We start from the raw sequence: 27,016 nt of genomic DNA, 5'->3' as shown, positions 1-27,016 counted from the left end.
AAAAAAAAAACAACCCTCAATATAAAAGAGTGTCAGGTTGAACACGCACACGTGGGAATTTGGAGAAACATTGAATTAAATTGCATTGTTTAATTGCATGTTGCTGACACTGTTAGTTTAACTGAGCTTAAAATATTTTGCAGCTGATTCTCGTTTGTACTTTGGTGCTTCTCATGTCTGTGTCCAAGAATAGTCGGCCAGCATTAATGGATTCCAATTGCCCTGATCCTGCTTTTCCATGGTTGCAATGTTCTGCTGAAGCCTTTTGCTGCGTTTATGCCTGACTGCACCAAGATCAGTAGGGAAGAAGTCCACGTATGAATGCAGAAAAAGAATTTTCAATAACATGTTGCACTTCATGTACATCATTTTTACATCAGCTCAATGTAGTATGGTGTTCTATAGTTGTTCAACTTCATAACAGCCTTCCATGCTATTTTCTCTGGCCCCACGAGCAGATCTTCAAACTCCTGGTCACTGATGACCGGTCTGACTGACATCAGTTATTCTTGGAAACATCTGTCTCAAGGAGTGAAATCAATTACCTTATTTGTTTTTCTTTCACAAAAAACTTTCATCACAGAGCTTTATATGAAGAAGAAGCAGAAATATTTTTGGGTTGACAAGTGATTTATGTGCCATGCTTTTCTGTTCTGGAACAAAATGCTTACAGAACAGCTAGTTCTTTAATAATTGAATGTAACTCTAGCAAGACTATCCTATTCCGAAACAGTACTTGTATATCTCAGCTGTGTTCCTGGTTGCAGTGCCAATATTTTTAGATCATCACAGATGTTCCATTTGTAATTGTTACTGTATGTATTTCAATAACAGTTGAGGTTTTTCATATGTACAGCATACAGAAGAGTAGACTTTCCCATTGTGTCACAGCATAGCTTTCAGGCTTAACTTTGGCTCGAAGCAGTGTCTCAGTGTCTGTGTAGAAATGGAGGTTGTTGACTTGTGTAAGGAAGTTTTAAATGTTCTTGACGTTTCTGGAAGATGGAAATTTTTGTACTTTGTGACGGCAAACCCCATTCTTGCAATCTTGAACCAAGTCCTTCTGTTAAGTCTCTTATCAGATGACCAGGCATAAACATCTGGATCATGCATTGTGGCATCTTTATCTATCTAATCTAGGCTCCTTGTGACTGGTGGCATCAGTACTGGCAAACTCACTGTTGCACTGGTTTCCTGGCTGAAGGCAGATTGGGGTATTCAGTAGCGTTCTTATTTGTAGGAGAGAATCCAGATACATTGGTCAGAGAGAAGTAACAGTCTGTCATATGATCCTTCTGTTCTTGCTGTAACTGTTGGGATTGCAAATGGCATTGACTTCCAAGTACAGTGGTGCTTGAAAGTTTGGGAATCCTTTAGAAATTTTTGTTTCTACGTAAATGACCTAAAACATCAGATTTTTACACAAGTCCTAAAAGTGGATAAAGAGAACCCAGTTAAACAAATGAGACAAAAATATTATACTTGGTCATTTATTTATTGAGGAAAATGATCCAATATTACATATGTGAGTGGCAAAAGTATGTGAACCTTTGCTTTCAGTATCTGGTGTGACAACCCCCTGCTCCCTGTGCAGCAATAACTGCAACTAAATGTTTCTGGTAACTGTTGATCAGTCCTGCACACCGGCTTGGAGGAATTTTAGCCCATTCCTCCGTACAGAACAGCTTCAACTCTGGGATGTTGGTGGGTTTCTTCACATGAACTGCTTGCTTCAGGTCCTTCCACAACATTTTGATTGGATTAAGGTCAGGACTTTGACTTGGCCATTCCAAAACATTAACTTTTTTTATTCTTCTTTAGCCATTCTTTGGTAGAACGACTTGTGCTTAGGGTCATCGTCTTGCTGCATGACCCACCTTCTCTTGAGATTCAGTTCATGGACAGATGTCCTGACCTTGTCCTTTAGAATTTGCTGGTATAATTCAGAATTCATTGTACCATCAATGATGGCAAGCCGTCCTGGCCCAGATGCAGCAAAACAGGCCCAAACCATGATATTACCACCACCATGTTTCAGAGATGGGATAAGGTTCTTATGCTGGAATGCAGTGTGGGGTTTTTTTTTTTTCCCCTCCTTTCTCTGCTTCTTTAAACCAAAACATTCTATTTTGGTCTTGTCTGTCCACAAAACATTTTCCCAACAGCCTTCTGGCTTGTCCATATGATCTTTAGCAAACTGCAGATGAGCAGCAATGTTCTTTTTGGAGAGCAGTGGCTTTCTCCTTGCAACCCTGCCATGCAAACTATTGTTCAGTGTTCTCCTGATAGTGGACTCATGAACATTCCCATTAGCCAGTGTGAGAGAGGCCTTCAGTTGCTTAGAAGTTACCCTGGGGTTCTTTGTGACCTTGCCGACTGTTACACGCCTTGCTGTTGGAGAGATCTTTGCTGGTTGACCACTCTTGGGGAGGGTAACAACGGTCTTGAATCTCCTCCATTTGTACACAATCTGTCTGACTGTGGATTGGTGGAGTCCAAACTCTTTAGAGATGGTTTTGTAACCTTTTCCAGCCTGATGAGCATCAACAATGCTTTTTCTGAGGTCCTCAGAAATCTTTGTTCGTGCCATGATGCACTTCCACAAGCACGTGTTGTGAAGCTCAGACTTTGATAGATCCCTGCTCTTGAAATAAAACAGGGTGCCCACTCACACCTGATTATCATCCCATTGGTTGAAAACATCTGACTCTCTAATTTCACCTTCAAATGAACTGCTAATCCTAGAGGTTCACATACTTTTGCCACTCAGATATGTAATATTGGATAATTTTCCTCAAATAAATAAATAACCAAGTATATTTTTCTCATTTGTTTAACTGGGTTCTCTTTATCTACTTTGAAGACTTGTGAAAATCTGATGTTTTAGGTCAAATTTATGCAGAAATGTATAGAAAATTCTAAAGGGTTCACGAACTTTCAAGCACCACTGTACCTCTGAGCCAAGCTCATGTTGACTGCACGTTGCACAACAAATATGATGACATGCTTGGACTGACCAAAGCAGCTTGCTTTGTGAGCAATATACTAGGAGACTTGAAATATGATTGGGAGTGGGGATATGAAAATGTAGGGTCCGTCCCCCCCTCGATGTGCAGTCCAAAATCCATAAAATTACACCCGTCTTTTCAAGAAGCAAAATTCATTGGCCAGTGTAATTCTGTAAATAGCATCTTAAAGATTAAACAATTCAGTTTATCAAGTTTTAATTACACATGTGGACAAGTTATAAATTCTGTGTATATATTTGAGAAGAAAAGCAGTTGTACACAAAGTTGCTGGTTTATTAGATTATAGTAACTAAAACTGCTGTTTTAATATATGATGCACAAACCTATACATATACAAAACAAAAAAAGGTAATTCTCACTCCATTCTAAATAATAATAATAAAAAAAGATACAAGTACACAGTTTGATTTGTAGTTAATGTGGCCAGGGTTGATGCTGGCTTTCTATGATTACAGTATACAGTTTGTTGCATAGGATGATGTAAGGCACAGTGTCTGAAAATAAGAAAATAAACTATGTGCTACATGGAAGGCGCACACATTCAGGCTCATTCTTCCTGTGTGTAAGGGACCCTTCTCTTCATGAAAAAGTGGCTCGCTCCAGAAGTCGTCCCTGAGGTGCCACTTAACAGCAACCAGTGTACAACGAGGCAATTAAACACTTAATGCCAGTGTAGGTGGGCATTTAAACGGCACGGAATATAGATGTGCGTTTTGGTGTCATTTCAGACACTGGAAAGCTATGAGTGAATGTGAGAACATGTCTGAACTTTTGCACTGTTCCGTCTGTTTTAATAGTTCATGATCTTCTGTTAAGAAGCAACATCTTGCTGGAAAGGACATCAGAGCTTCAACATGGTCTCGACCCCTGGCTGCCCCAAAAGACCTCTCTGGAAAAAGATGAGGGGTGAAGATGCAGCTTCGTGTTTAGGTTGTTCTTAAATTGGGTCAATGAGGAGGAGGCTTTGTTGGAAGGGAGCAGTTTGTTGGTTACAACAGAGGTTGGACTTTTGGTAAAATCTCGTCTTTGTTGACATGTACAATTGTAAAATGCAGACATTTAAAAGCATCTGCCTCACACCCAGAGGGTTTTCATTGCACTGCTATTGCAGAAGTGCCAAGAAGAAAATCCAAGCAAGCAGTGAGAAGCAACTGAATTACAGTATATAAAGAACAAAGGCCTGTCGGTGGATGAGGAAGCTTTTTTTTTCTTTTTTTTTTTAAAAGATGTGTCAAGAATACAGCAAGACAAAATCTGGGTGTCCACTACTTAATAATAAGCACCTTCTATGTGTGGTGGTTTTTTTTTTTTTAAACAACCAGCTACCACAGTCCCATCTTATTGACAGAGGCTCATGAGTTCACAGGTCAAAAGATGAGCTGAAATCCTGAGAGCACGGCTAAGAGAGGAAAAAACAAAACTGCCGGCATCTTTAGGTGGGAAAGCTGGGCATTACTGTCAGTCACAGTGAAACTAGCTAATGGAAGGTGTCCGAGTGTGTATGCATGTAAAACTGGATAGATGGCACTTTTCCTTTGAGTTATATGGAATTTGGTTTCATGTGTCTCAGAGGAAGCCTCCTAGCTTCATCCTTCCTGGTTTGTTAGAAGAGAGTTAGAGAGTGTGTGGTAAATTGTGGGGTGGAGTATAGTTTTCATGTGGCTCCTGTACTGCAATAACAATAAAAGATGTTCTGGTTAACCTGTAGATATTGGTTGTAGACATTGGCACTTCCGCTACTGAAATCCTGGGTAGGTTCTCAAAAAGATTCTTTCATGGAAATTTGGAGATACTTGTATATGAGAACATTTAACCTGTGTAACTGTGTTTTTAGGAGGGTGAGCAAGTTACTGTGTAGCACCACTGGGTTTGTCTTGTTCGAAACCCTCATTTTAAATGGCCGTCTTTGAAACTAAATTGGGTTGTACTTCCTAATTTCTACAACTCCTCCTCTTTTTTGTATCTGCTCTCCTTATTGAAGATTTGGCCAGCTTCCTGAGAATTGGCTCTTAACTATCTCAGACCATGGCTGCAGAAAAGTGTGTTATTGATCTGAGGCAAAGGCAAGGAAATTGCCCTTCACGGAGGAATGGGTTTCCAACATTTGTTTCATGGGCCTTTTTGTAAAGTCGATAATGTATGAAACTTAAAATGGCCCACAGTTGGAGTTCATTTTTTTTGGGGGGGGGTGAGTTAGTAATTGGGGGAAGTTGCCCTGTGGCAATTCAGAGACTTGTATCCTTGTTTAAAGCTTCAGGTTAGAAACCAAACTGTCTTTGGCATGAGCACAAACCGAATGCTTGGTGGCTGATTGAGGCACTTGTACGGAGTTGTGTGTGTGATTTATATAAAACAGTCATCTATATATAGAGTTTTAAGTTTCCAAATACCAAAGGAAAACTCCTTTATCACACAGTCTGTATCTTAGGAATGGGAGCAGATCTACAGATGCTTTCATTTATATCCATTCTAATTCAGTGAAGCATGTCTTGTTTAAGTGTCAATGTCTGTCTGTGCAAGTCCAGGAAATGTACTTTACAGAACATGAGAGAACCTCGGCTGTGTCTCATTTCCCCCTTCAGCGACTGAAGGAAATTGGCTCTCATTCCTGCCTTAAATAGACTGATTTCAGGATGTTTGCTGATGTTCACCGTGATATGCCACATGGTTCTGTGATCATGCAATTGTACAACAGCTCCGACATGCTATACAGCACCTCTTCTGTTTCTTGGGGCTGAAGATTGTCAGGATGGCCTCGTCAAACACTGTCTTTAGTCCCTTCTGTGTCAGCGCTGAACACTCGAGGTAGCACTGCGCACCAATCTGTATACACAAAAACATGTACAAACATGACAGACTGTCGGTATGCATCTTCGGAAAAAGTATGCTGGAGATGAGATGACTGTCATTTTCATACCTCTCTGGCCAGCTTGAGGCCTTGCTCGTATGTCAGTGGCTTCTCTTTCATCTGGAGCAAACGGGCCAGTGTCTTTGGATCGTCTCGCAAGTCAATCTTAAGCGCACACAATAACCAAAACATCACAAATTAAAAGCCATAGTATAGGCATAGCAAAATTTACCAGACACAGTAAATATACTTAAAGTGCTGATGACATGTTTTTGACATGTTTGGCGATGTTTTATAACACAAAAAGTAATTCCCGATGATCCATATATTAATTCACGAAGGCGCCTATTTTACAAGTTATGATAAAAAAAAAAAAAAAAAGCGTCTATTTGGGCAAATTTGACGGGGCTGCAGCACCCAGGAGACGAAGGAGGAGGAGGAGCTATATGGCGTCAGTGAAAGAACCTTCCTCCTAACTTGCCAGTTTGTTGTTGATGTGACAGGTGTTCAGTTTATCTCATCTCATTATCTCTAGCCACTTTATCCTTCTACAGGGTCGCAGGCAAGCTGGAGCCTATCCCAGCTGACTACGGGCGAAAGGCGGGGTACACCCTGGACAAGTCGCCAGGTCATCACAGGGCTGACACATAGACACAGACAACCATTCACACACTCATTCACACCTACGGTCAATTTAGTGTCACCAGTTAACCTAACCTGCATGTCTTTGGACTGTGGGGGAAACCGGAGCACCCGGAGGAAACCCACGCGGACACGGGGAGAACATGCAAACTCCGCACAGAAAGGCCCTCGCCGGCCCTGGGGCTCGAACCCAGGACCTTCTTGCTGTGAGGCAACAGCGCTAACCACTACACCACCGTGCCGCCGTGTTCAGTTTATCATTATTAGTATTTTTATTATACATGATTTATATATATATATATATATATATATATATATATATATATATATATATATATGTGTGTGTGTGTGTATATGTATGTATGTATGTTATGCCTTCACGTTGTGTTGCCGGCTTTTGCTCCAAAACCCACAAGGATGGAGTAAGTTTATTCAAGTTTCCTAGAGATCCCGAGCTGCATGCGAAGTGGGTGAAGCAAGTCAGGCGCACTCGTGACAAGTGGGAGCCCTCACCAACATCCATCCTGTGCTCTGAACACTTCGATTTGGATTGTTTTGACACCCTTCCCAGCTTAAAAGAATCTCTTGGGTGTTCAGTTCAGCACAAACGTGTGTTACTACCATCAGCAGTGCCTACACAGTGTTGCCAGATTGGGAGGTTTCCCGCCCAGTTGGGCGGTTTCAAGTGCATTTTGGTGGGTTTTGAACATATTTTGGGCTGGAAAACGTCAGCACTATCTGACGCCAACACCAAACCTGTGGGTCCTGAACACCACCCTCAAAGGTGGCTATCGCCTTCAATTTCGCTGCCAGCCTCCTCTAAACTTAGGGCTGCGTGTCATGCGTGCTCAAAGCCTGGAAACGCGTTCTGCCTTACTATCGGAAACTCGGTCCCTCTTAAACAAAGATGCCATAGAAGAAATAGACCCCCAGACACGTCGGAGTGTGTTCTCCACCTACTTCGTCGTACCCAAGAAAGATGGCAGGCTCCGGCCAATACTAGACCTACGCCATCTAAACACTTGCCTCAAGCAGCTGCCCTTTCGTATGCTGTGTACTTCCGACGTGCTCCACTCAGTGGAGGCGGGAGACTGGTTCATTACAGTGGATCTACGAGATGCGTATTTTCACGTACCCATTTATCCTCAGCACAGTCTCTTCCTTCGTTTCCATTTCGAAGGTCGCTCGTTCCAGTTCAAGGTGCTTCCTTTTCGGCCATCACTGGCCCCCCGGGTCTTTACCAGGTGCATGCGCGAGGCCCTGTCTCCATTACATCGCCAGGGCATCCGCATCCTACCCTATCTGGACGACTGGCTGCTTTGTGCATGGTCCCCAAAGCAAGTGCGTGCAAATGCTCAGATACTACTCAATCATGTTTCAGCTCTCGGTTTGACAGTGAACTTCAAGAAGAGCACGCTGGAACCGACTCAGACCATCGACAACTTCATAGGCATTCACCTGAATGCAATCACGCTACAAGCGTGCCTGACTCAGGGAAGAATTCGCAACGTACTGGGGCTGGCCACACAAGTCCGGTCGAGTCAGACCGTCCGCTACGGCCTGCTGCTGCGTCTTGCAGGCATGTTGGCGGCTGCAACACCTGTTATTACGTTAGGCAGGCTTCATCTCCAGCCTTTCCAATCATGGCTGAGGGCCAAGAGACTCTCAGCTCAGACCCAAAAGTGTGTGCTCGTGTCGATGACACCAAAGGGCATTGCCTCCCTGAAGCAGTGGGCACTGAGATCTTCTGAGGGGAGTCACACTGGGACCACCCCCAGTTCAGAGGGAGGTCATCACCATGGATGCCAGTCAACACGGCTGGGGCGGAGTGTGGAATCACCAGGGGATTCATGGTGTGTGGCAGGACAGGTTCCAGTCCTGCCACATGAACTACCTGGAACTGCGAGCTGTCTGGCTGACGCTACAGCACTTCAGAGGACAGCTGGAATGCAAACGTGTCCTTATTTGGTCGGACAACACTCCAACAGTACATCACATCAACCACCACGGGGGGACGAAGTCCTCCTTGCTGAACACCCTAACCAGGCAGATCTGGCTGTGGGCGGATGCACACCTGCTATCTCTGAGGGCGATACATGTGCCCGGGAAGAAGAATTGTGTAGTGGACACTCTCCCTCGGGGTGGGCCCCTCATGGGGGAGTGACTCCTGAACGAGGAGGTAGTTCAGATGATTTGGAAAACATACGGACAAGCGGAGGTGGACCCATTTGCCACCAGAGAGATGACCCACTGTCCAAAGTGGTTCTCACTGCAGGGTGAGCCTGGGTCCCTGGGGCAGGATGCGTTGGCCCATCAGTGGCCAAACCTGAGGCTGTATGCATTCTCTCTGTTCCCACTGATATAGCAGATACTCGAGTGCATACGGATGACCAACCAGCCTGTGCTTCTGGTCACGCCATACAGTGTATACAGTCCCTGGTTTTATCTTCTGAAAGCACTGTTGACCGGTCCACCCAGCCCTCTACCAGTCAAGACAGACCTGCTGACCCAGTTGAATGTCAGTCTGTGGCACAGACACCCTCAGAGACTAAAGCTCTGGGTCTGGCCCTTGGGGGCTCATCTGGCATACTGGAATGTTCATAGGGTCAGGAACACTCTTCTAAATGCTTGTTCTCCATCTACACGCCTGTTGTATAGTGGCAGATGGAAATATTATTCAGCATGGTGTTCTGAACGCAGTATTGACCCAGTGGCAAGTACTTTGAAGAACATTTTGGAATTTCTGCAGGGCCTTTTGGAGGCTGGTCGCTCTGCATCGACCCTGAGAGGATATGTGGCTACGATGTCAGCCTGCAGGGGTCCAATTGATGGGCACCCTGTCGGGGCGCATAAGATGACACTGACCTTCCTGAAAGGTGCAAAACGTTTGACTCCACCTCGCAAATGCATCGTACCTCAGTGGGACCTCCCATATCGTGTTGAACAGTCTCTGTAGCCCTCCATATGAACCTCTGGGGAATGCTGACATTTAAGTGGCTTTCAATGAAAACTGCTATCCTGATTGCAGTTACCTCAGTGAAAAGGGTAAGTGAGCTGCAAGCACTGTCAGCCCATTGTGTCTGCAGTGGGGGCTAGAGATCTCACGAGTAACGTTGTGGCCGAACCCTACTTTTCTACGTAAAGTGTTGGGTCCAGATTTTAACAGGCCTCTGATTATTCCTGCTTTGGATCCTTCAGATAATACACTGAACATGGACCTTTGTCCTGTTAGGGCACTTAGGCAGTATGTGACAGCCACAGCAGACTAGTGAACCACTGACAAATTGTTTGTGTGCTTCAGTGACAGATGTAAAGGAGCGGCCTTGTCTAAGGATAGGTTGGCTCATTGGATTACAGACACTATATCTTACGCTTATTCTTCTACAGGCCATGATATGCTGACGGCAGTGAAATGGCACTCCACTCGTTCTGTGTCTACCTCTTGGGCTGCCCTGAAGGGTCTGAGTCTATTGGATATTTGTTCGGCCGCGACCTGAATGTTGGCCTGCACGTTTTCCAGGTTCTCCAGGATAAATGTTGCTACTAGTTATTCATCATGCACGCAGGCTGTGTTTAATGCTGCTCCATCTGTTCATTAGCTGTGGACAACAGCAGGTCCTTTCATGGGTGGTGTGAGCTTTACAGCCTCCACCAGTTCTTGATTGTTACAAATGTAATAATAGAAGTGTAACTAATCTGACTTGTTCAATAAAGTGAAGTCAGTAGCATAACACTAGTCTGTGGTGTTTTTTTTTTTTTTTCCTTTATGTTTTAAGTATTAGTTGGGCCCTCGTGACCGCTTGGACATAAGTCTTCCACACAGTCTAAACTGCGCCATCTGGCGGTCTGGAGACAAGGAAGTAGAACGCTGGTTACGTAGGTAACCATGGTTCTACGACTGGTGGAAGACCGCCAGGTAGACCAGTCACTCGGGACTCTGGTTCTGGCGAGAAAGGCTCCAGGCAATGATAGATGTGCGTGCTACTGTTTTATAATTTAGGGCATGTCATGCGTCACGAGTTGACAACTTGGGTATAAATTCTCGGAAAGAGATGCGGCTAGCGCAAGAGGTTTCCACACAGTCTAAACTGCGCCATCTGGCGGTCTTCCACCACTCGTAGAACCACGGTTACCTACGTAACCAGCGTTTTGGCTTGAGGAATGACATGCGACCTTTGACCTGGATTTTCATGTGGTTACAATGTCAACTGCCTGACACTTATTGGTAAACTACAAAACTAGAAATTAATGCAAACAACAATGAATGATAAATGTGATCTATGAAAATACTTAGTGGAATGGAAAGATTTTCTGACGGGTTAAATATCAGTTCATTTGTTTACAAAAGTTAGAATTACTTCCTCATTTACATCAGCACTCACATCGATTATATTTTGGACTAAATATAAGTCTGTAAAACAAATTTTAAAATAACTGTTAATACCACATACTGATTATTTTTATTATATAAATAATCATCTGGATGTCTAATTGTGGAACGGTGTCCAACTGTTGATAAAGGTGTGAATAATTGGGAAACGGTGTCACATGATCAGCCTTTCTCAACCGGGGTGCCGTCAAATTATATATTCCAACATTGAAATGAATAGAAAGAATTAAAATTCCAAAAAAACGATAGTTACACTAATGCAGATCATCGCCGCCTCATGCATCAAAATTTCTCACGGCCCCCTTTCCCATGTCACAACGTCACTGCCGAAGTCAGCGTATGGTCAGTGTGACTGCGCAAATTTTATATGGGGGTGCCTTGAGAATTTGCATACTTCTGAAGGGTGCCGTGAATGAAAAAAGGTTGAGAAACGCTGCACTAAGTAATTGGGAATCGACCCCCACCCCACCCCCAGTGAAGGTTTGAGTAACTATTCATGCACAATTTAAGTCTCAAGTCTTTTCTACTTTTGCAACGGCCAAAAGATCGTTGAGGTGTCTAATGTAGCCGCCGCTCTAGTTTTCTCAGGTCTGGTACGTGGAGCACAGGAGAAACCCCGAATGGTTGGTACTGTGGTGATAGAAGGTAAGCAATTTGCCTAATAATGCAGTGCCTAAATAGCTATAAAGACGCCTGTAAAGCCTAGGTCACAACCGGACGTACGATATTTATTTATTTTTTATTTTTTGGCTGTGTGATTTTTGGGGTTTCCCAAATCGCTGCTTTTTTTTTTTTTTTTTTCGGTTCGTGGAGAAAGACGCACGTTGGCTGTAAGTTTGTCTTGCAACCTGAAAAAAACGTAAGCGCCCGTAGTGTGTGTTTGACATGACAAAGAACCTCTGCGGCCAGTCTACGGCTCGAAAATCAGCACGTCACACGCGCGCCCTCTGTGCGTTTCTTGCGTTTTTTGCACGTAGACCGGCCGTAGGAGCACGTACGGCTGGTTGTGACCGAGGCTTAAGGAAATGTTTGTTAGCTCTATAAGGAATAAGAATGAAAGAATATTATATGACTACACCATCTATTTCTAGTCACAAATATAATACTGAATTATGATTTGTAAATACACTACCCTTGGTCACAGTCTTCACAGCAATTTTTACAAACTATCTGCTGATGCACAAGATTCTGGGATATTTTGGTCTGTAACTGACAAATTTTCAGGCCCAAGTGTCTGCCTGTCTGTCTGTAAAGTCTATAATTCCAGATGGAAATACTGCAGCAATAAGGGCTTTTTCCATGTAACATCTGCTTCTCTATTTAGTCACAGGGAATGCTCAAGTCCTATAGCATGCTTGGCACCATTTTGGCAGTATCTGAACAGAGAATTTCACGTTTGGTTGGACCAGGAACTGCAATTGACTTGATTGGACTTTTTTCATTTACCCAATCTGTCTAACTGAAATAATAAATTTATTTATTTTAATTGTGACCAAGTTTAATGAAACAGCAGATATTTGTTGCTGTAAGTCTTCTGGGCTACATCTATCAGCTTTGCACATCTGGATCCTAATAATCCTAACCCATAATATATTAATAATAATATTGATCAAGCTCTCTCTCAGACTGGATGGAGAACGTTGAACAGGAATTTAAATCATGCTACAGCTTCTCAGTCATTTAATAAATTCTGAAATACTGTACATTGATCTCCACTGTCAATATTATGTGATACTGTCTGTAGATTCATGATGCATAAACCCAGTTAAATCTCTTTCAGTTCCAGGCTGTACACCTGGAGCTGAAAAATGTGGAAAAGTTTAAGGAGAATACTTTATGCAGGGTGCTGTAGTAGATTTAAGCAATGTTATCTAAGAAAGAGTACAGGTGCACTGAATATCAGCATGGCTGGAATTTGATATCGTATGAACCTGCAACTGGTGAAACTGGAGTCTCTTCTTCCTTTTCATCTAATAAGCTTTCATCATTTAAGTCAAAAGCTATATTCCTGAAGTGGATCATTTGCCATGTCCACTGATATCCTAAGACTATAGTCATAATTGTTTCAAACTAGGAAGTGGAATTTTATATGGTGAACAAAGACAAGCGGAGTGAGACACAGTGAAAAATCCCAGTGAGGTTATACTAAATATACTAAGTAACTTTAAAAACGCACAATGGAATTCAACACGATATCACTTTAGATCCATGCATATATTTGAAATTTATGATATTTTATGTAATGCGGACACATCTTGAAACATCGATAAAGGACATTTATTGTCAAACTCAAGAATTAATTCACAATAAAAAAATTCAAAGTGACAGTTGGTCCATGTTCGGACCGTCATGCTGGAGATTCTGGGTCTGTGTCGTCCAGGGGTCTCAGCAGCAGTGACTGAGGGTGTCAGGAATCTGTCACGGAGGTGAGCTAGCCTGATGTGCTGATCCTGAACTGGCGTCGTGACTCGAGGCTGACCAGGGCGTGGACGATCCCTGGTGCTCCCTGTCTGTCTGTAACGCTGACTCAAACGGGAAATGGTCGAATGATGAACACCGAAGTGCCGGGCGACCTCTGTCTGTGTACTTCCGGCATGCAACATCCCGATGGCCTGTTCACGTTGATTTTGGCTTAGGCGTGGCATCTTCAATAATGACAATTTTCCTATCATTTCCCCCGGGTATTTATAGGCAAGATTGTGTGTGTACAGTGTATGCAAAATTTGTTTGAAAATTAAAGCCTGTCCATGTCATAGACTACCCGAGTCATATTGTACGTTATTGAGTACAACTCCCTTAAATTCTGATTTGAGCACAGATTTGGAACTTATTCGGGCAGAACATAGTTATTTTTCCATTGTGATATTTCTTTTCTTCTTGAGATAAACTCAGCACGAATTCAGCAAGTTTTATCAATGTGCGTTTTTAAAGTTAGTGTATAAGCACTCTTTGAACACTGCTCAACTGAGCAAATCAGTAGACCGGAACGGAGTATTGTATAAATACTGATATTTTGTATGTACATAGTGCACGTGTTGTAATAAATATAAATCTGCAGAGTGCCGTCTGTTGTGTATGTGGTATTCACCTGTGTGCCTATGAGGATGTATGGCACATGAGGCATGCGCGACTTGAGCTCGGGAACCCACTCCTCCTGCACGTTGTAATAAGAGGCCGGGTTCACCACGGAGAAGCAGATGAGGAACACGTCAGTGTTGGGGTAGGAAAGGGGCCGCAGCTGGTTGTAGTCTTCCTATAACAGCAGAAGGTCAAACAGGAGAGGACAAGTGAAATCCATTTTCATTCAAAGCACGTCTACTGTTGAAAATGAAACCTTACAGTACAGGAAATGTGAGAATGAAATGTAATGTATACCATGCATCGTACAATTAAGACATTTAATTTTAAAACTGTGGCTATGCTGGATTCTCTTGGTATGTACACACTAGTAACTTTGATATGATGCAATTATCCAAATTGGCCAATCACGTGGCAGCAGTGCAATGAATGAATAAAATTGTGCAGGTTACAGACAAATCTGTTTAGTGCTCAAAACATTCATATCTAATTCAAATTTGTCACATACACAACCATACATAGGATGACTTGCAGTGAAATGCTTATTGCAATGCTCCGTAAGTAGTGAAGATGGTTTGGGGTAAAACAATGTAATAAAAATAGAATTTTAAAAAATGTGATAGAATGCTCTGCAGAATATACACAACATACAGAATATGAATTAGTTATTCCACGAAATCAAGTCGTACATGAGCTGAAAGCCAACGAGGGGCGTAGCGCCAAGTTGGCTATAAACCATATTCGATGAGACTGAGTGGAATAACTTTTATTATATCCACCTTCACTGGATTTTGAGAAACTTTTTTTTTTTTTTTGCAAATTTGATAAATAAAAACTTTATATTAAACATCTGACAGTCATTTCCGCTTAGAAGGTAAACAAACCGGCGCAATGATGGTAGCAATTTGTGAAAAATGCTAGAATACTTGGAAAAAATGATACATACCATCAAATCCTTTTACTCCATTTTTTAATTTATTTTTTAGGGTTTTGTTTTTGAGTAGTTATTTCATCCTCGGTTGCGTCAGTAACATGCTCCGCCATTTTTTTTCCTTTTTTTTGGCAGTTGGCAAACTGACTTAAAGGTGCATTACTGCCACCAACTGGGCTGGAGTGTGGAAGGGGGGGGGGGTAATCTTTTATTTCGCTATTTCTGTTTCTTTTAAATACCTGATGATAAAGTGATGTATCTGACTTGAAGTGCTCCGCCATTTTGTTTTTCTCTACTCACGGTACATGAGCTGATATTCTAGTAGTAGAGTAGCCAATCAGTGCGTGATTGCTCACATCCAGTGAATGTGGATAGAATTTTTTTTTTTTTTTTATATATAGCTCTGCAATATACAGTAACGCTGCAGAATATACCTTATACAGAATATGTATAATATATATTTCACTAAAGAAAATCGAAATGTATATTGCACTGTAACAAACAAATTGAAATATGTATTGCATTTTCATGAAGTTGCACAAAGAGGTACAATAGCAAAAGAAATGTACTATTGGAAGTGTGTGTAATATATTTTTTCGCACTTTAGATGGAATTACATGAGGTGTAAGAGATCGGGGGTAATGAGGGTGAAGTGGTGATGAGACCTAGTTATTGTAACTCTTATTGTCTTAAGAGCCTGAATGGCCTGAGGGAAGAAGCTCCTCCTCATTCTGTCCATGTTTGCCTGAAGGGCGTGAAAGCGCTTCCCTGACCTCAGAGAGAAGAGTCCAGAGTTGGGATGGCTGAAGGTCCTTCATTATCTTCCTGGCTTTGGTCTGGCACTGCATGCTGTAAATAGGTTGCAGGTCAGGGAGCTCGGTGTGTATGATGCACTCAGCTGATCACACCACTTTCTGGACAGCCTGTCTGTCCTGCTTTGTGCTGTTCCCAGACCAGGTGGAGATATTCCCTGTCAGGATGTTCTCAGTGGTGCAGGATTAAAAGTTCCTCAGCACCCTCAGTGGAAGACAGAAGTCTCAGAGATGTTTTGCGTGGAACAGACACTGGTGGGCCTTCTTAACCAGGACATTGATGTTGCAAGACCATAACAGGTCTTGTGTGATGTGAACACCCAGATACTGAAAGCTCTCCACTGAAGTCCAGTTGATGTTGAGGGGCTTGTAGTTCTTCCCCTGCTTTGTGCAGAAGTCCACAATCGGCTCCTTTGTCTTGCTGACATTTAAGAGGAGGTTGTTGTCCTGGTACCAAATCTCCAGGTTTCTGACCTCTTCCAGGTTGGCTTTCTCATTGTTATCGTGCCTAGCACTACTTCCATATTCAGATTTTTGTCCAGACCTAATGTTTAACAGAAATTTTTTTCTCCACACAAAGACCTGAAAAAAAGATGAATGTGGTTTGAGTTGAGTTGAGGAATTTTGCTGAAACCTGGCACTGCAAGAGTTGGCAATCCACTGACCACTAAAATGGACCAATGAAGACTGGAAAAAGACCAAGCAACATTTTGCCAGTGTTGTTCAAGTTCAGTGCACCTGTGCCCACTGTAGCCTCACATTCCTGTTCTTGGCTGGAACACAGTGTGGCCTTCTGTTTTAGTCCATCCACCTCAAGGTCCGCTTTTCAAGATGCTGTTCTGCTCATGATTCTTGTAAAGAGTGGTTATTTTAGCAGTAGCTTTCCTGTCAGCATAAACCAGTCTGGCTAGCTTCCTCTAACCTGTAGAACTGCAGCTCACTGGATGTTTTTTTTTTTTTTTTTTGTGGGGGGGGAATTCTGTAATCTCAAATAGACCGTTTGTGAAATTCCAAGGATATTACTTTGTGAAATACTTACACCAGCACTTCTGGCATGGTCAAAATCACCGAGATCACCTTTTTCTCCATTCTGATGTTTGATGTGAACGTTAACTGAAGCGCTTTACTTGCATCTGCATTGATCTGTAGCCACATGTTTGGTTGATTAGATAACTGCATGAATGATCAGGTGTAGATGTGTTCCTAATAAAGTGGGCTCTGCAAATCGAAATCCACAAACATGTTCACAATACTTATTTTTACAGGGCGATGTGAGAGCTCTGTCCTGTTACTAGCTTTCCGTGATGAGAGCCAGACGCTTCAGTGCTCAAGTGCAATTAATCTCGGGGTAAGTGATCAGAGAAGAGCCCAGCATGTTGGAGATGCTCTTTAGTGAAAACGCAATGCTTGTTTACTCCGTGCAGCACGGCACATGGAGTAAATTCAGTGTGTCTATACAGCGCTGCTTCATAGGCATGGGGCCCGACTGTTGTCTACACGCTCTCCACAGATACGAGCTGCCTGAGAGCTGCTTAATGAACTGTGGGAAAGTTTGGTTTCTATGACTACATGCTACAGCTGTTAAATGGTATTACATCCAGTTGAGATTTAAAAATCACCTAGTTTTGGATCCGACAAGACTTGACTTGCACATAGACCTGGTTTAATGCATTCTCACCGGCCACTTTATTAGGAACACCCATACACCTGCTGTTTTATGCAGTTATCTAATCAGCCAGTCCCTTGACAGCAGCACAATGCATAAAATCATGCAGATACGAATCAAGAGCTTCAGTTAACGTTCACTTCAAACATCAGAATGGGAAAAATTGTGATCTCAAAGTGTGGCTTTCACTGTGGCATGGGTGTTGGTTTGAGCCAGATGGACTGGGTTGAGTATTTCAAAAACTGCTGATCTCCTGGGGTTTTCACACACAACAGTCTCTAGAGTTTACACAGAATGGTGCAAAAAAACCAAAAAAGTTCTGTGGGTGGAAATGCCTTGGTGATGAGACAGGTCAGAGGGAAAATGGCCAGATTTGGTTCCAGCTGCCAGGAAGGATATAGTAACTCTTGACAACTGTGGTGAGCAGAAAAGCATCTTCTGCAACAGCAGAAGAGTTCCTATTAAAGTGGCCGGTGAGTGTATGTACACTCACCGGCCACTTCAGTAGGAACATCCATACACCTGTACATTCATACAGTTATCTACTCAACCAATCATGGTGCACAGAAAGCGTTCTCGGTACACATCAATCCTTGAGGTGGATGGGCTACAATGCCACATCAGGCAAGAACAAGGAGCTGAAGCGATCATGGGCACAGACTCCCAAAATGGACAACTGAAGACTGGAAAAAGACCAGGTGATTATCCCCCCCCCCCAAAAAAAACAAAACAAAAAAACAATATTCAACTGTCCAGTTTCGATGAACCTGTGCCCATGAGATCCTTAGATTCTTGTTCTTGGCTGACAGCAGTAGAACCTCATTTTGATGATCTGCTGCTGCAGCCCATCCACCTGCGTTTGATGTTTTGCGCCTGCCGAGATGCTTTTCTGCTCACCACAGTTGTAAAAAGTGTGTTGTTTTTTTTTTTTTTTTTGAGTTGCTGTATCCTTCCTGGCAGCTCAAACCAATCTGGCAATTTTCCTCCCTTATCAACAAGGTGCTTCCACCCACAGAACTGTCTCTCGCTCAATCATTCCCTCCCCGTGCGCACAGACACCATTCTGTGTAAACTCTAGAGACTGTTGCGTGTGAAATTCCTGAGAGAGTAGCATTTTCTGAAATACTCAAACCAGCCCATCTGGTACAAGCATCCATGCCATAGTCAAAGTCACAGAGATCACACACTTTCCTCATTCTGATGTTTGATGTGAACTTTAACAGAAGCTCTTGACGTGTATCTGCATGATTTTTTTTTTTTTGCATTGTGCTGCTGCCACATGATTGGCTTATTAGATTACTGCATGAATGTGCATGTGTACAGGTGTTCCTATTAAAGTGGATGGTGAATGTACATCTGTCACTAGTGGTCCAGTTGTGTGATATTCTTGTGTGAGAGACCATATGTCTTGTGACTTGATGAATAAAGCAATGTGGTGTTGGTTGTTTTTTGGGTTTAAAAAAAAAAAAAAAGGTCTCGACGGAAGCACGATGGAAGGCTGCTGCTGCCGCACCAGCTGAGCCAGGGCAGTTCACTTGTCCACATTGTAAACATTCATGCCGCTCAAGAATTGGACTCCACAGCCACATGAGTCCACAACAGATAAATTATGCAAATACAAAGTGTCGTCATCAAAAACTATGGACAACCAAGGACCCCACCTCTTGCCCATAGCCAGCTGGGATAGGCTCCAACTTGCCCCTGCACAGGATAAGTGGTTATGGATGGATGGAAATTATAATGACTCTATATACATTTTAAATCAACTCCTGAACCAGATGGCCAGTGAAATTTTCTGGCATACTTTCTATCTTCTGTCTAATGTGACTGAGTAAACAAGCTAACTGTTTCAAAACAATTTCAAAAAAAGAAATTATTTATGCTACACCTGACGACAATAACCATCTAATATTATTTCATTAGATTTACTTGAGCCTTTGAGTTTGTTTAATTCCAGAAACATCAAAGCTCCCTGTACACACTAACTATCTGAATCTTCTATAAAGCTGGACACACCTGGGAGTGCTTCTGTGAGTCAAACTCGGGTCCTATAAAGAGGCATTTCATTACGATGCATTTTCTTTTAATAATGATGACAAACGGTTACTTAAATTAATATTCATTATCCATACTGCTTATCTATCAGGGTCATGGGAGAAGCTGGAGCCTATCTCAGCTGACTATGGGCGAGAGGCAGGGTACACCCTGGACAAGTCGCCAGATCATCGCAGGGCTGACGGAGACAAACAATCATTGACAACCTATGGTCAATTTAGAGCCACCAATTAGCCTAACCTGTATGTCTTTGGACAGTGGGGGAAACCCATGCAGACACGGGGAGAACATGCAAACTCCACACAGAAAGGCCCCCGTCAGCCACTGGGCTCGAACCCAGAATCTTCTTGGTGTGAGGTAACAGTGCTGTACACTACACTACAGGATTGGGTTGCGCATGCGCATTCTGTGCTATGCACTTCCTGGTTCCCAAGTTGTTTGCGACGAGTCTTTTTCTAGCGAGTGTTGGCGTTAATTACTAATCTTTATTTTTTCTACAAGTAATTTTCCAGTATCTTTTTGGTACTTTCGGTTTCCTTTTTCCATTTTTTTCTCTTTTTTTCAGAAGAACGCCGAGACCGGAAGCTTTCTTTTTTTCTTCTCCTGTGTAAAGAGCACAAGCGGAGGCCATCCACATCGGATCTGCTTTAATATCAACAGCTCTTTGATTAAGGTACATGAATCCTTTCATCATGGCGCACTTTTCAGCCTGTTCAGTGTGCTGAGTGCAGGATGTTTAGTCATTCTTCCTTCATTGCTAGTGATAGCTTTGTGATAAGTGCAGATTAGTTAGTTCTCCGGCGGAGAAGATTATAGTGTTAGAAGCGCATATCCAGGCTTGAGAGAAGGCCAGTGAGAATGAGAACAGTGTAGTTTCTGTTGGGGAAAGTCTGGATGCCCTAGGTGGAGTTATTAATCCCCCAACTCCGGTATTAGAGCCCTTACAGTGGGGCAAATGGGTGACGACTCGACGGCATAAGCGTAGAGCCAAAGCTACCACTGAGGCTCACCCACGGGAGCACCACTCCTCTCCGTGTCACGTGTCGAACAGGTTTGCTCTCCTTAGTGATTCACCCACTGAGAAACCTGAAAGAGCTCTGGTTATAGGGGACTCTATCATACGGTATGTGAAATTAGCTCAGCCTTTAAGGGCACCAGCAGCTTTAGTCAGGTGTATACCGCGAGCCAGGGTGCCGGACGTAGCAGGTAATCTTAGGGTCCTAGGCAAGCACAGGTTCTCAAAGATAGTTATCCATGCAGGAGCTAATGATGTACTCCTTTGTCAATCTGAGGTTACCAAGAGCAACTTTGTAGACGTGTTTAAATTGGTGAAGGCGATGTCCCAATGCGTCATGGCGATGTAGCTTACAGCAGGTTATGGTTGCTGAACTGCTGGTTGTCCAGGTGGTGCTCTGAAAACAGTGTGGGCTTTATAGATAATTGGGCTAATTTTGAGGGCACTGCTGGCCTTTTAGGGCGGGACGGTATCCATCCCACTCGGGAAGGTGCTGCTCTCATTTCCTGCAGCATAGGTCATAGGCTCAGAACAGGCCTAGTTAATTTCTGATAATCCAGAGCCAAGGCCAGGGAGCAGATGAACAGGCTAAACGGACTGTCTGCTAGCTGCAGAGTCATCACTCAGGGTCCACTACATCGAGACTGTGTCTGTTCCCCGAGCTCAAGAAAAAAGTAGAAATATTCAGAGAGTTTGTTCCAGTAACCTAATCAATATAAAATTAGATCATACTGACTGTACAGCAGCTGCCAGCACCTTTGATCTAAAGGTGGGGCTATTAAATATTAGATCTCTTACATCTAAAGCGCTAATGGTTAATGAACTTATTACTGATCAGGAGTTTAATGTACTTTGTTTAACTGAAACATGGATTAAGCCAAATGAATATATAGCATTAAATGAAGCTAGTCCTCCTGGATACAGTTATATACACCAGCTTCGTCTAACTGGCAGAGGAGGAGGTGTCGCGGTTATTTATAATTATCTAGGTGCAACACACAAACCTAGTTATAAATTTAATACATTTGAAGTTCTTCATACTCATATAATGTATGTAGCCTCGAAAAATAAGTCTACCCAGTTAATTCCGTTACTTATTATTTACAGGCCCCCGGGGCCATATTCTGAGTTTCTTTCTGAATTTGCAGATTTTTATCTCCGATCTGGTTATTTCCTTAGACAAAGCTTTAGTTGTCGGAGATTTTAATATTCACTTCGATAACCCAGAAGACCCTTTGAAAACAGCGTTTGTGTCCATTTTAGATTCAGTAGGGATTAATCAGAATGTCCTCGGACCGACCCATAATGGTGGTCACACCCTCGATCTAATACTAACATTCGGGTTAAACGTAGAAAATATAGTCACACTTCCACAGTCTGAAGCTATCTCAGATCATTATATCATCTCATTCAAGATATGTCTGAGTAATAATATATGCACCTCACCACGCCACTGTATTAAACGTACATTCACGTCAACTACTGCACAGAGCTTTATAAATGATCTAGAGTTATCAACTTTGATTGGGTCACTGTCAGCCCCCGCAGAACTTGATCAGGCAACTGAATGCTTAGTCAACGTTCCGCCATACTTTAGATAATGTAGCACCTCTTAAATGGTCAGAGACAAAAAAATTAGCACCCTGGTATAATGACACTCGCACTTTAAAACGGACCACTCAAAAATTGGAACATAAATGGCGTCAAACAAAATTGGTAGTGTTCAAATTAGTGTGGAAGGAGAGCTTCCTGAAGTATAGAAAAGCTCTTAGTGCTGCTTGATCAACACATCTCTCCTCCCTAATAGAAGATAACAAAAATAATCCTAGATTCCTATTTAATACTGTAGCAAAATTAACCAGGAATAAGTCCACTATAGACACATGCACACCTGCAGTATGTGGTAGCAACGACTTCGTGAATTTTTTTTTAATGACAAAATTGAGAATATTCGACAAAAAATTCAAACTACTAATTTAAGGTCAATGTAAGTGACCCTGTAGTTAACAATATAACTGTATCAGATCAGCAATTAATGTTTTACTCCTCTTAGAAAAAATTGAATTACTTTCAATCTCGGCATCAAAAGCCTCAACTTGTGTACGAGATCCCTTACCTACACGTCTATTCAAAGAGATAATACCTGAAGTAACTGAACCACTTCTAAAAATAATAAATTCTTCTCTTACGATTGGCTATGTACCCAAATCCTTTAACCTAGCAGTTATCAAACCCGATTAAAAAAACCTGACCTTGATCCCTGTCAGCTGTCCAATTATTGGCCAATATCAAACCTCCCCTTTATCTCCAAGATCCTTGAAAAAGCTGTGGCACAGCAGTTATACTTACATTTCATGGATGTTATTCTTATGTAAATATATCAGTCAGGATTTAGACCTCATCGTAACACAGACGCAGCTCTGGTTAAAGTAGTAAATGACCTACTGTTGGTGTCTGATCAGGGCTGTGTCTTGCTGCTTGCGTTGCTTGACCTTAGTGCAGCATTTGATACCACTGATCATTCCATTCTTCTGGATAGCTCAGGTCTTATTTAACTGATCGCTATCAGTATGTTGATGTAAATGGTGATTTTTCTAAACATGCTGAAGTCAAGTTTGGTGTTCCACAAGGTTTTGTCTTGGGTCCACTGCTTTTTTTCTTTATATAAAAATAAAACCTCTGGGTGATATTATTCATAAACATTGTATTAGTTTCCACTGTTATGCTGATGACACACAGTTGTATGTTTCTGCAAAACCGGATGTGAGAGACCAACTTAATAGAATTGAGGAATGTGTAAAGGACATTAGACACTGGATGCTTATTAACTTCCTTCTGCTTAACTCTGACAAGACAGAAGTACTTGTACTAGGACCACATGCAGCGAGAAGCAAGTTTTCTGATTACACAGTAACTCTGGGTGGCCTTTCTGTTTCTTCATGTGCAGCAGTAAAAAACCTCGGCGTGATTATTGACCCCAGTCTTTCATTCGAAACTCATGTTGATAACATTATCCGGATAGCTTTCTTTCATCGCAGAAATATTGCTAAGATAAGAAATTTAATGTCACTACTAGATGCGGAAAAACTAGTTCATGCTTTCATTACCTCCAGGTTGGATTATTGTAATGCCTTACTGTTTGGATGTTCCAATAAGTGCATAAACAAGCTCCAGTTAGTTCAAAATGCAGCAGCAAGAGTCCTTACTAGAGCTAGAAAATATGACCACATCACCCCTGTCTTATCCACACTGCACTGGCTCCCAATCAAATTTCGTATTGATTATAAAGTACTACTATTGACCTTTAAAGCACTGAATGGTCTTGCACCACAGTACCTGAGTGAACTTCTGGTCCTCTATGACCCGCCACACCTACTTAGATCAAAAGGTGCAGGCTATCTATCGGTACCTTGTATAGTGAAGGCTACATCAGGGGGCAGAGCCTTTTCTTACAAAGCCCCACAGTTATGGAACAGCCTTCCAAGTAGTGTTCGGGAATCAGACACAGTCTGTGTTTAAGTCTAGGCTGAAAACATATCTGTTTAGTCAAGCCTTTTGTTAATACTGTTTGAGGTAAAGATCTGGAGGGTCCTCAAACAGTGTTTTGGTAAACTGGGATGTATGGATGCTGTCAGTCCCCCACTCGCTTGCTCACTTGAGTTTGTTGACTGTGTAGTGGCTGCTACTTTGTCCTGGGGCTCCCTCATGCCTGTGTTACCTTCTGGCTCTCCCCTTTTTAGTTATGCTGTCATAGTTAGTTGCTGGAGTCCCTGCTTGTACTCCGTGCAATATGTATACTGTTCCTACTTATTCAGGTGACATTGGGCATACCTAACAACCTGTGTTTTCTCCCCCCCCAAAATAAATAAATCTGTCCCTCTGAGTTACATGTCAATCCTGAGATCGAGATACTGCTGCTCCTCGGACCTGCCTGATCCATTCTGGTGCCCTGTGTCTGGTTGGAATCGCATCGCTCCTGTGGAGGATGGCCCCATGTGGACAGTTGAAAGTCACACCTGGAGGACACTCTGGACACTTACAGTAATGCTTTTATGGCTGAGGACTACAGTTGACTTGTTAACTTTAGGACTGCAGTTGTCGTGAACAGTTTATAACATCAACGAAACTGACGTCATGTTAAAACTGTTAATGTTATAGTCATGCTGTCTGTTGTTGCCCAAATGAGGATGGGTTCCCTTTTGAGTCTGGTTCCTCTCGAGGTTTCTTCCTCATGCCGTCTGAGGAGTTTTTCCTTGCCACTGTTGCCACAGGCTTGCTCATTGGGGATAGATTAGGGATAAAATAGCTCATGTTTTAAGTCGTTCAAATTCTGTAAAGCTGCTTTGTGACAGTGTTTATTGTTAAAAACACTATACAAATAAACTTGAAAACTTGACTACCGTGCCACCCTTTGTTATAATTTGTGAACGAAAAATGACTTCCCAGCAGCCATACCTTTTTCACCGCTATCCAGTGTTTTCAGGGGGGAAAACCCTTCCAGTATAGACCATGCCCAGGTCATGTTTAAATCTGAATGTTAATTCAGATATGAATATTTTGAGCATTAAACAGATACAAATAATGGCAAACAACCATTCACACTCATGGGCAATTTAGAGTAGCTAGTGAACCTAATTGTCATGTCTTTAGCCTGCGAGATGAAACCCACGCAGGCATGGGAAGAACATGCAAACTCAGTATCTGTGATATTTCAAACCATCAGCCACTGGGCTCGAACCCAGGACCTTCTTGATATGAGGTAACACTGCTAACCACTACACCACCATGTATGGCTTTTATAGTCACCTATTCTTCTATTCACAGCCACTGGATATGAGCAATCACACGCTCTGATTGGCTACTCTACTACGAGGCTATGAGCGCATATACTGTGAGTAGAGAAAAACAAAAATGGTGGAGCATGCTGCTGAACTAATTGAGGACGAAATAAAAACTCTACTCGAAAACAAAACCCCAAAAAATAAAGCAACAAAACATGGAAAAAAGTATTTGATGGTGAGAAGGTATTTTTTATTTTTCAAGAATTATAGTTTTTTTTTTTTTTAAACTGCTACAATCATTTCGCCGGTTTGTTTACATTCTAAGTGGAAATGATTTTGTCCGACGTTTTGTATAAAGTTTTTGGCTCAGCGTTTGGCTGAAGCCTATAGAGGCACCTGTTTTGTATACACCTACAGAGGCATACCTGTATGTGTGTGCTTAACCGAGGTTGAGTGTGTTTAAGAATGTAATTGACATTCCAGCATCAGATAATGATTCCACAGTCGCCACTGCGTATTCAGTATGTAAGTGCCATGTTACATAACTTCCGTTTGTGATGTGGCTGAGTGGTCTAGAGCGCTGTCCAGGAAAGGAGCAGATTTTGCAACGTCAGTTCAAATCCTGGCATCGCCGTATTTCTGAGCAGGCTATTTTTTCTATTTATGTACCATAGCTTCTATCTCCCGATCAGAAAAAGGCTGAGGTCAGACTTGCACAGGTCTCTGGTTAGTTATCAAATTTGCAAAAAAAAAAAAAAATGCTGTTTTCTCTCAAAATTCAGCGAATGTGGATGTTATTCCACTCAATCTCCTTGTACATGGCTTATAGTCTACTTGGCTATAGATAGTTTTCACATGATGTCACAGAGTTGGGGATTCCCTAGTGGCGGCCATCTTGCGGGTCAAGCTTACCGTACGGGTCACTGAGCACACACTGTAACGCGCGAGTACAAAGTCTTCAAAAGAACCCAAGCAGGCTATTTAAAGCTAGCAATGGTGCACACCTGTTGTATTCACGGCTGTCGTAATAGGTCAGATGATGACGTCAAGCGGAGCTTTTATGGAATTCCCACTGTACGGGAGCACGAAGGTGAGCAAACAAAGAAACTCAGCATACAAAGGAGAAATCTATGGCTTGCAAGAATCAACCGCAAGGATTATTAGCTTTCCAAATACAGCAAAGTCTGCTCCGATCATTTTATAAGTGGTAAGTTGTTTAAATAAACAATCAATTGTGTTTAAGTTTGTTTTTGGAAACCAAAACATCGTGTAAACAATCTCTTGAGAATGCCTAACTGGAACCGCTGAGTGTATGTTTACATTGTAATGTACACTTAATATCGCTCGTTTGTCACGTTTCTATTTGACAGTTGTCACTTCACTCACGCACGGGTCATTTTTGAAAAACATTTTAGGTCTATTCTGTATGCAGGGATGCAAACAGCGCGCCTTTTGGCGGATGCCGCCTTTTTCACGGCTGAATCGTGCAGATCCGTTTTTTTTTTTTTTGGGGGGGCGTTGGAGTGTCTGATTATAATTTCAAAGTAAATTCTGTATTAAAATTACTAAATAAGCAAATCTGTTACAGTCCATGAAACAAAGTATAAGGATGAGAAAAAAACAGTGAATCGGAAAGCTGCGCAGCTTCGTGCAAATGTGCGCAGCTTTCCGATGCAAAGTAATATTGCACAGTATTCATAATAGTCTTAAATCAACTCGATATTATACACACGCATATATTTATATGCAGTGTTGAGAGCTCTAAAATT

General features: G+C 42.3%; 1 protein-coding gene across 1 annotated transcript in view; it reads right to left on the bottom strand.

Annotated features, from left to right (window-relative positions):
• Positions 1-3,282: 3,282 nt before the first annotated feature.
• Positions 3,283-27,016, bottom strand: part of rhoj (ras homolog family member J) — a 69,572-nt gene continuing 45,838 nt past the window's right edge. Inside the window, exons 3-5 of the mRNA XM_060917675.1 lie at positions 13,998-14,162; positions 5,947-6,042; positions 3,283-5,852 (exon numbers count right to left, since the gene is read on the bottom strand). Of these exons, the coding sequence (XP_060773658.1) occupies positions 5,706-5,852; positions 5,947-6,042; positions 13,998-14,162 (408 nt within the window). The 3' untranslated portion in view covers positions 3,283-5,705. The remainder of the gene's footprint in view (positions 5,853-5,946; positions 6,043-13,997; positions 14,163-27,016) is intronic.

This window comes from Neoarius graeffei, chromosome 3, assembly GCF_027579695.1.
Source record: "Neoarius graeffei isolate fNeoGra1 chromosome 3, fNeoGra1.pri, whole genome shotgun sequence".
In the NCBI taxonomy this organism is placed as follows: Eukaryota; Metazoa; Chordata; class Actinopteri; order Siluriformes; family Ariidae; genus Neoarius; species Neoarius graeffei.
The sequence above is the reverse complement of the archived record's forward strand: the minus strand, read 5'-3'. Positions and strand labels throughout refer to the sequence as shown.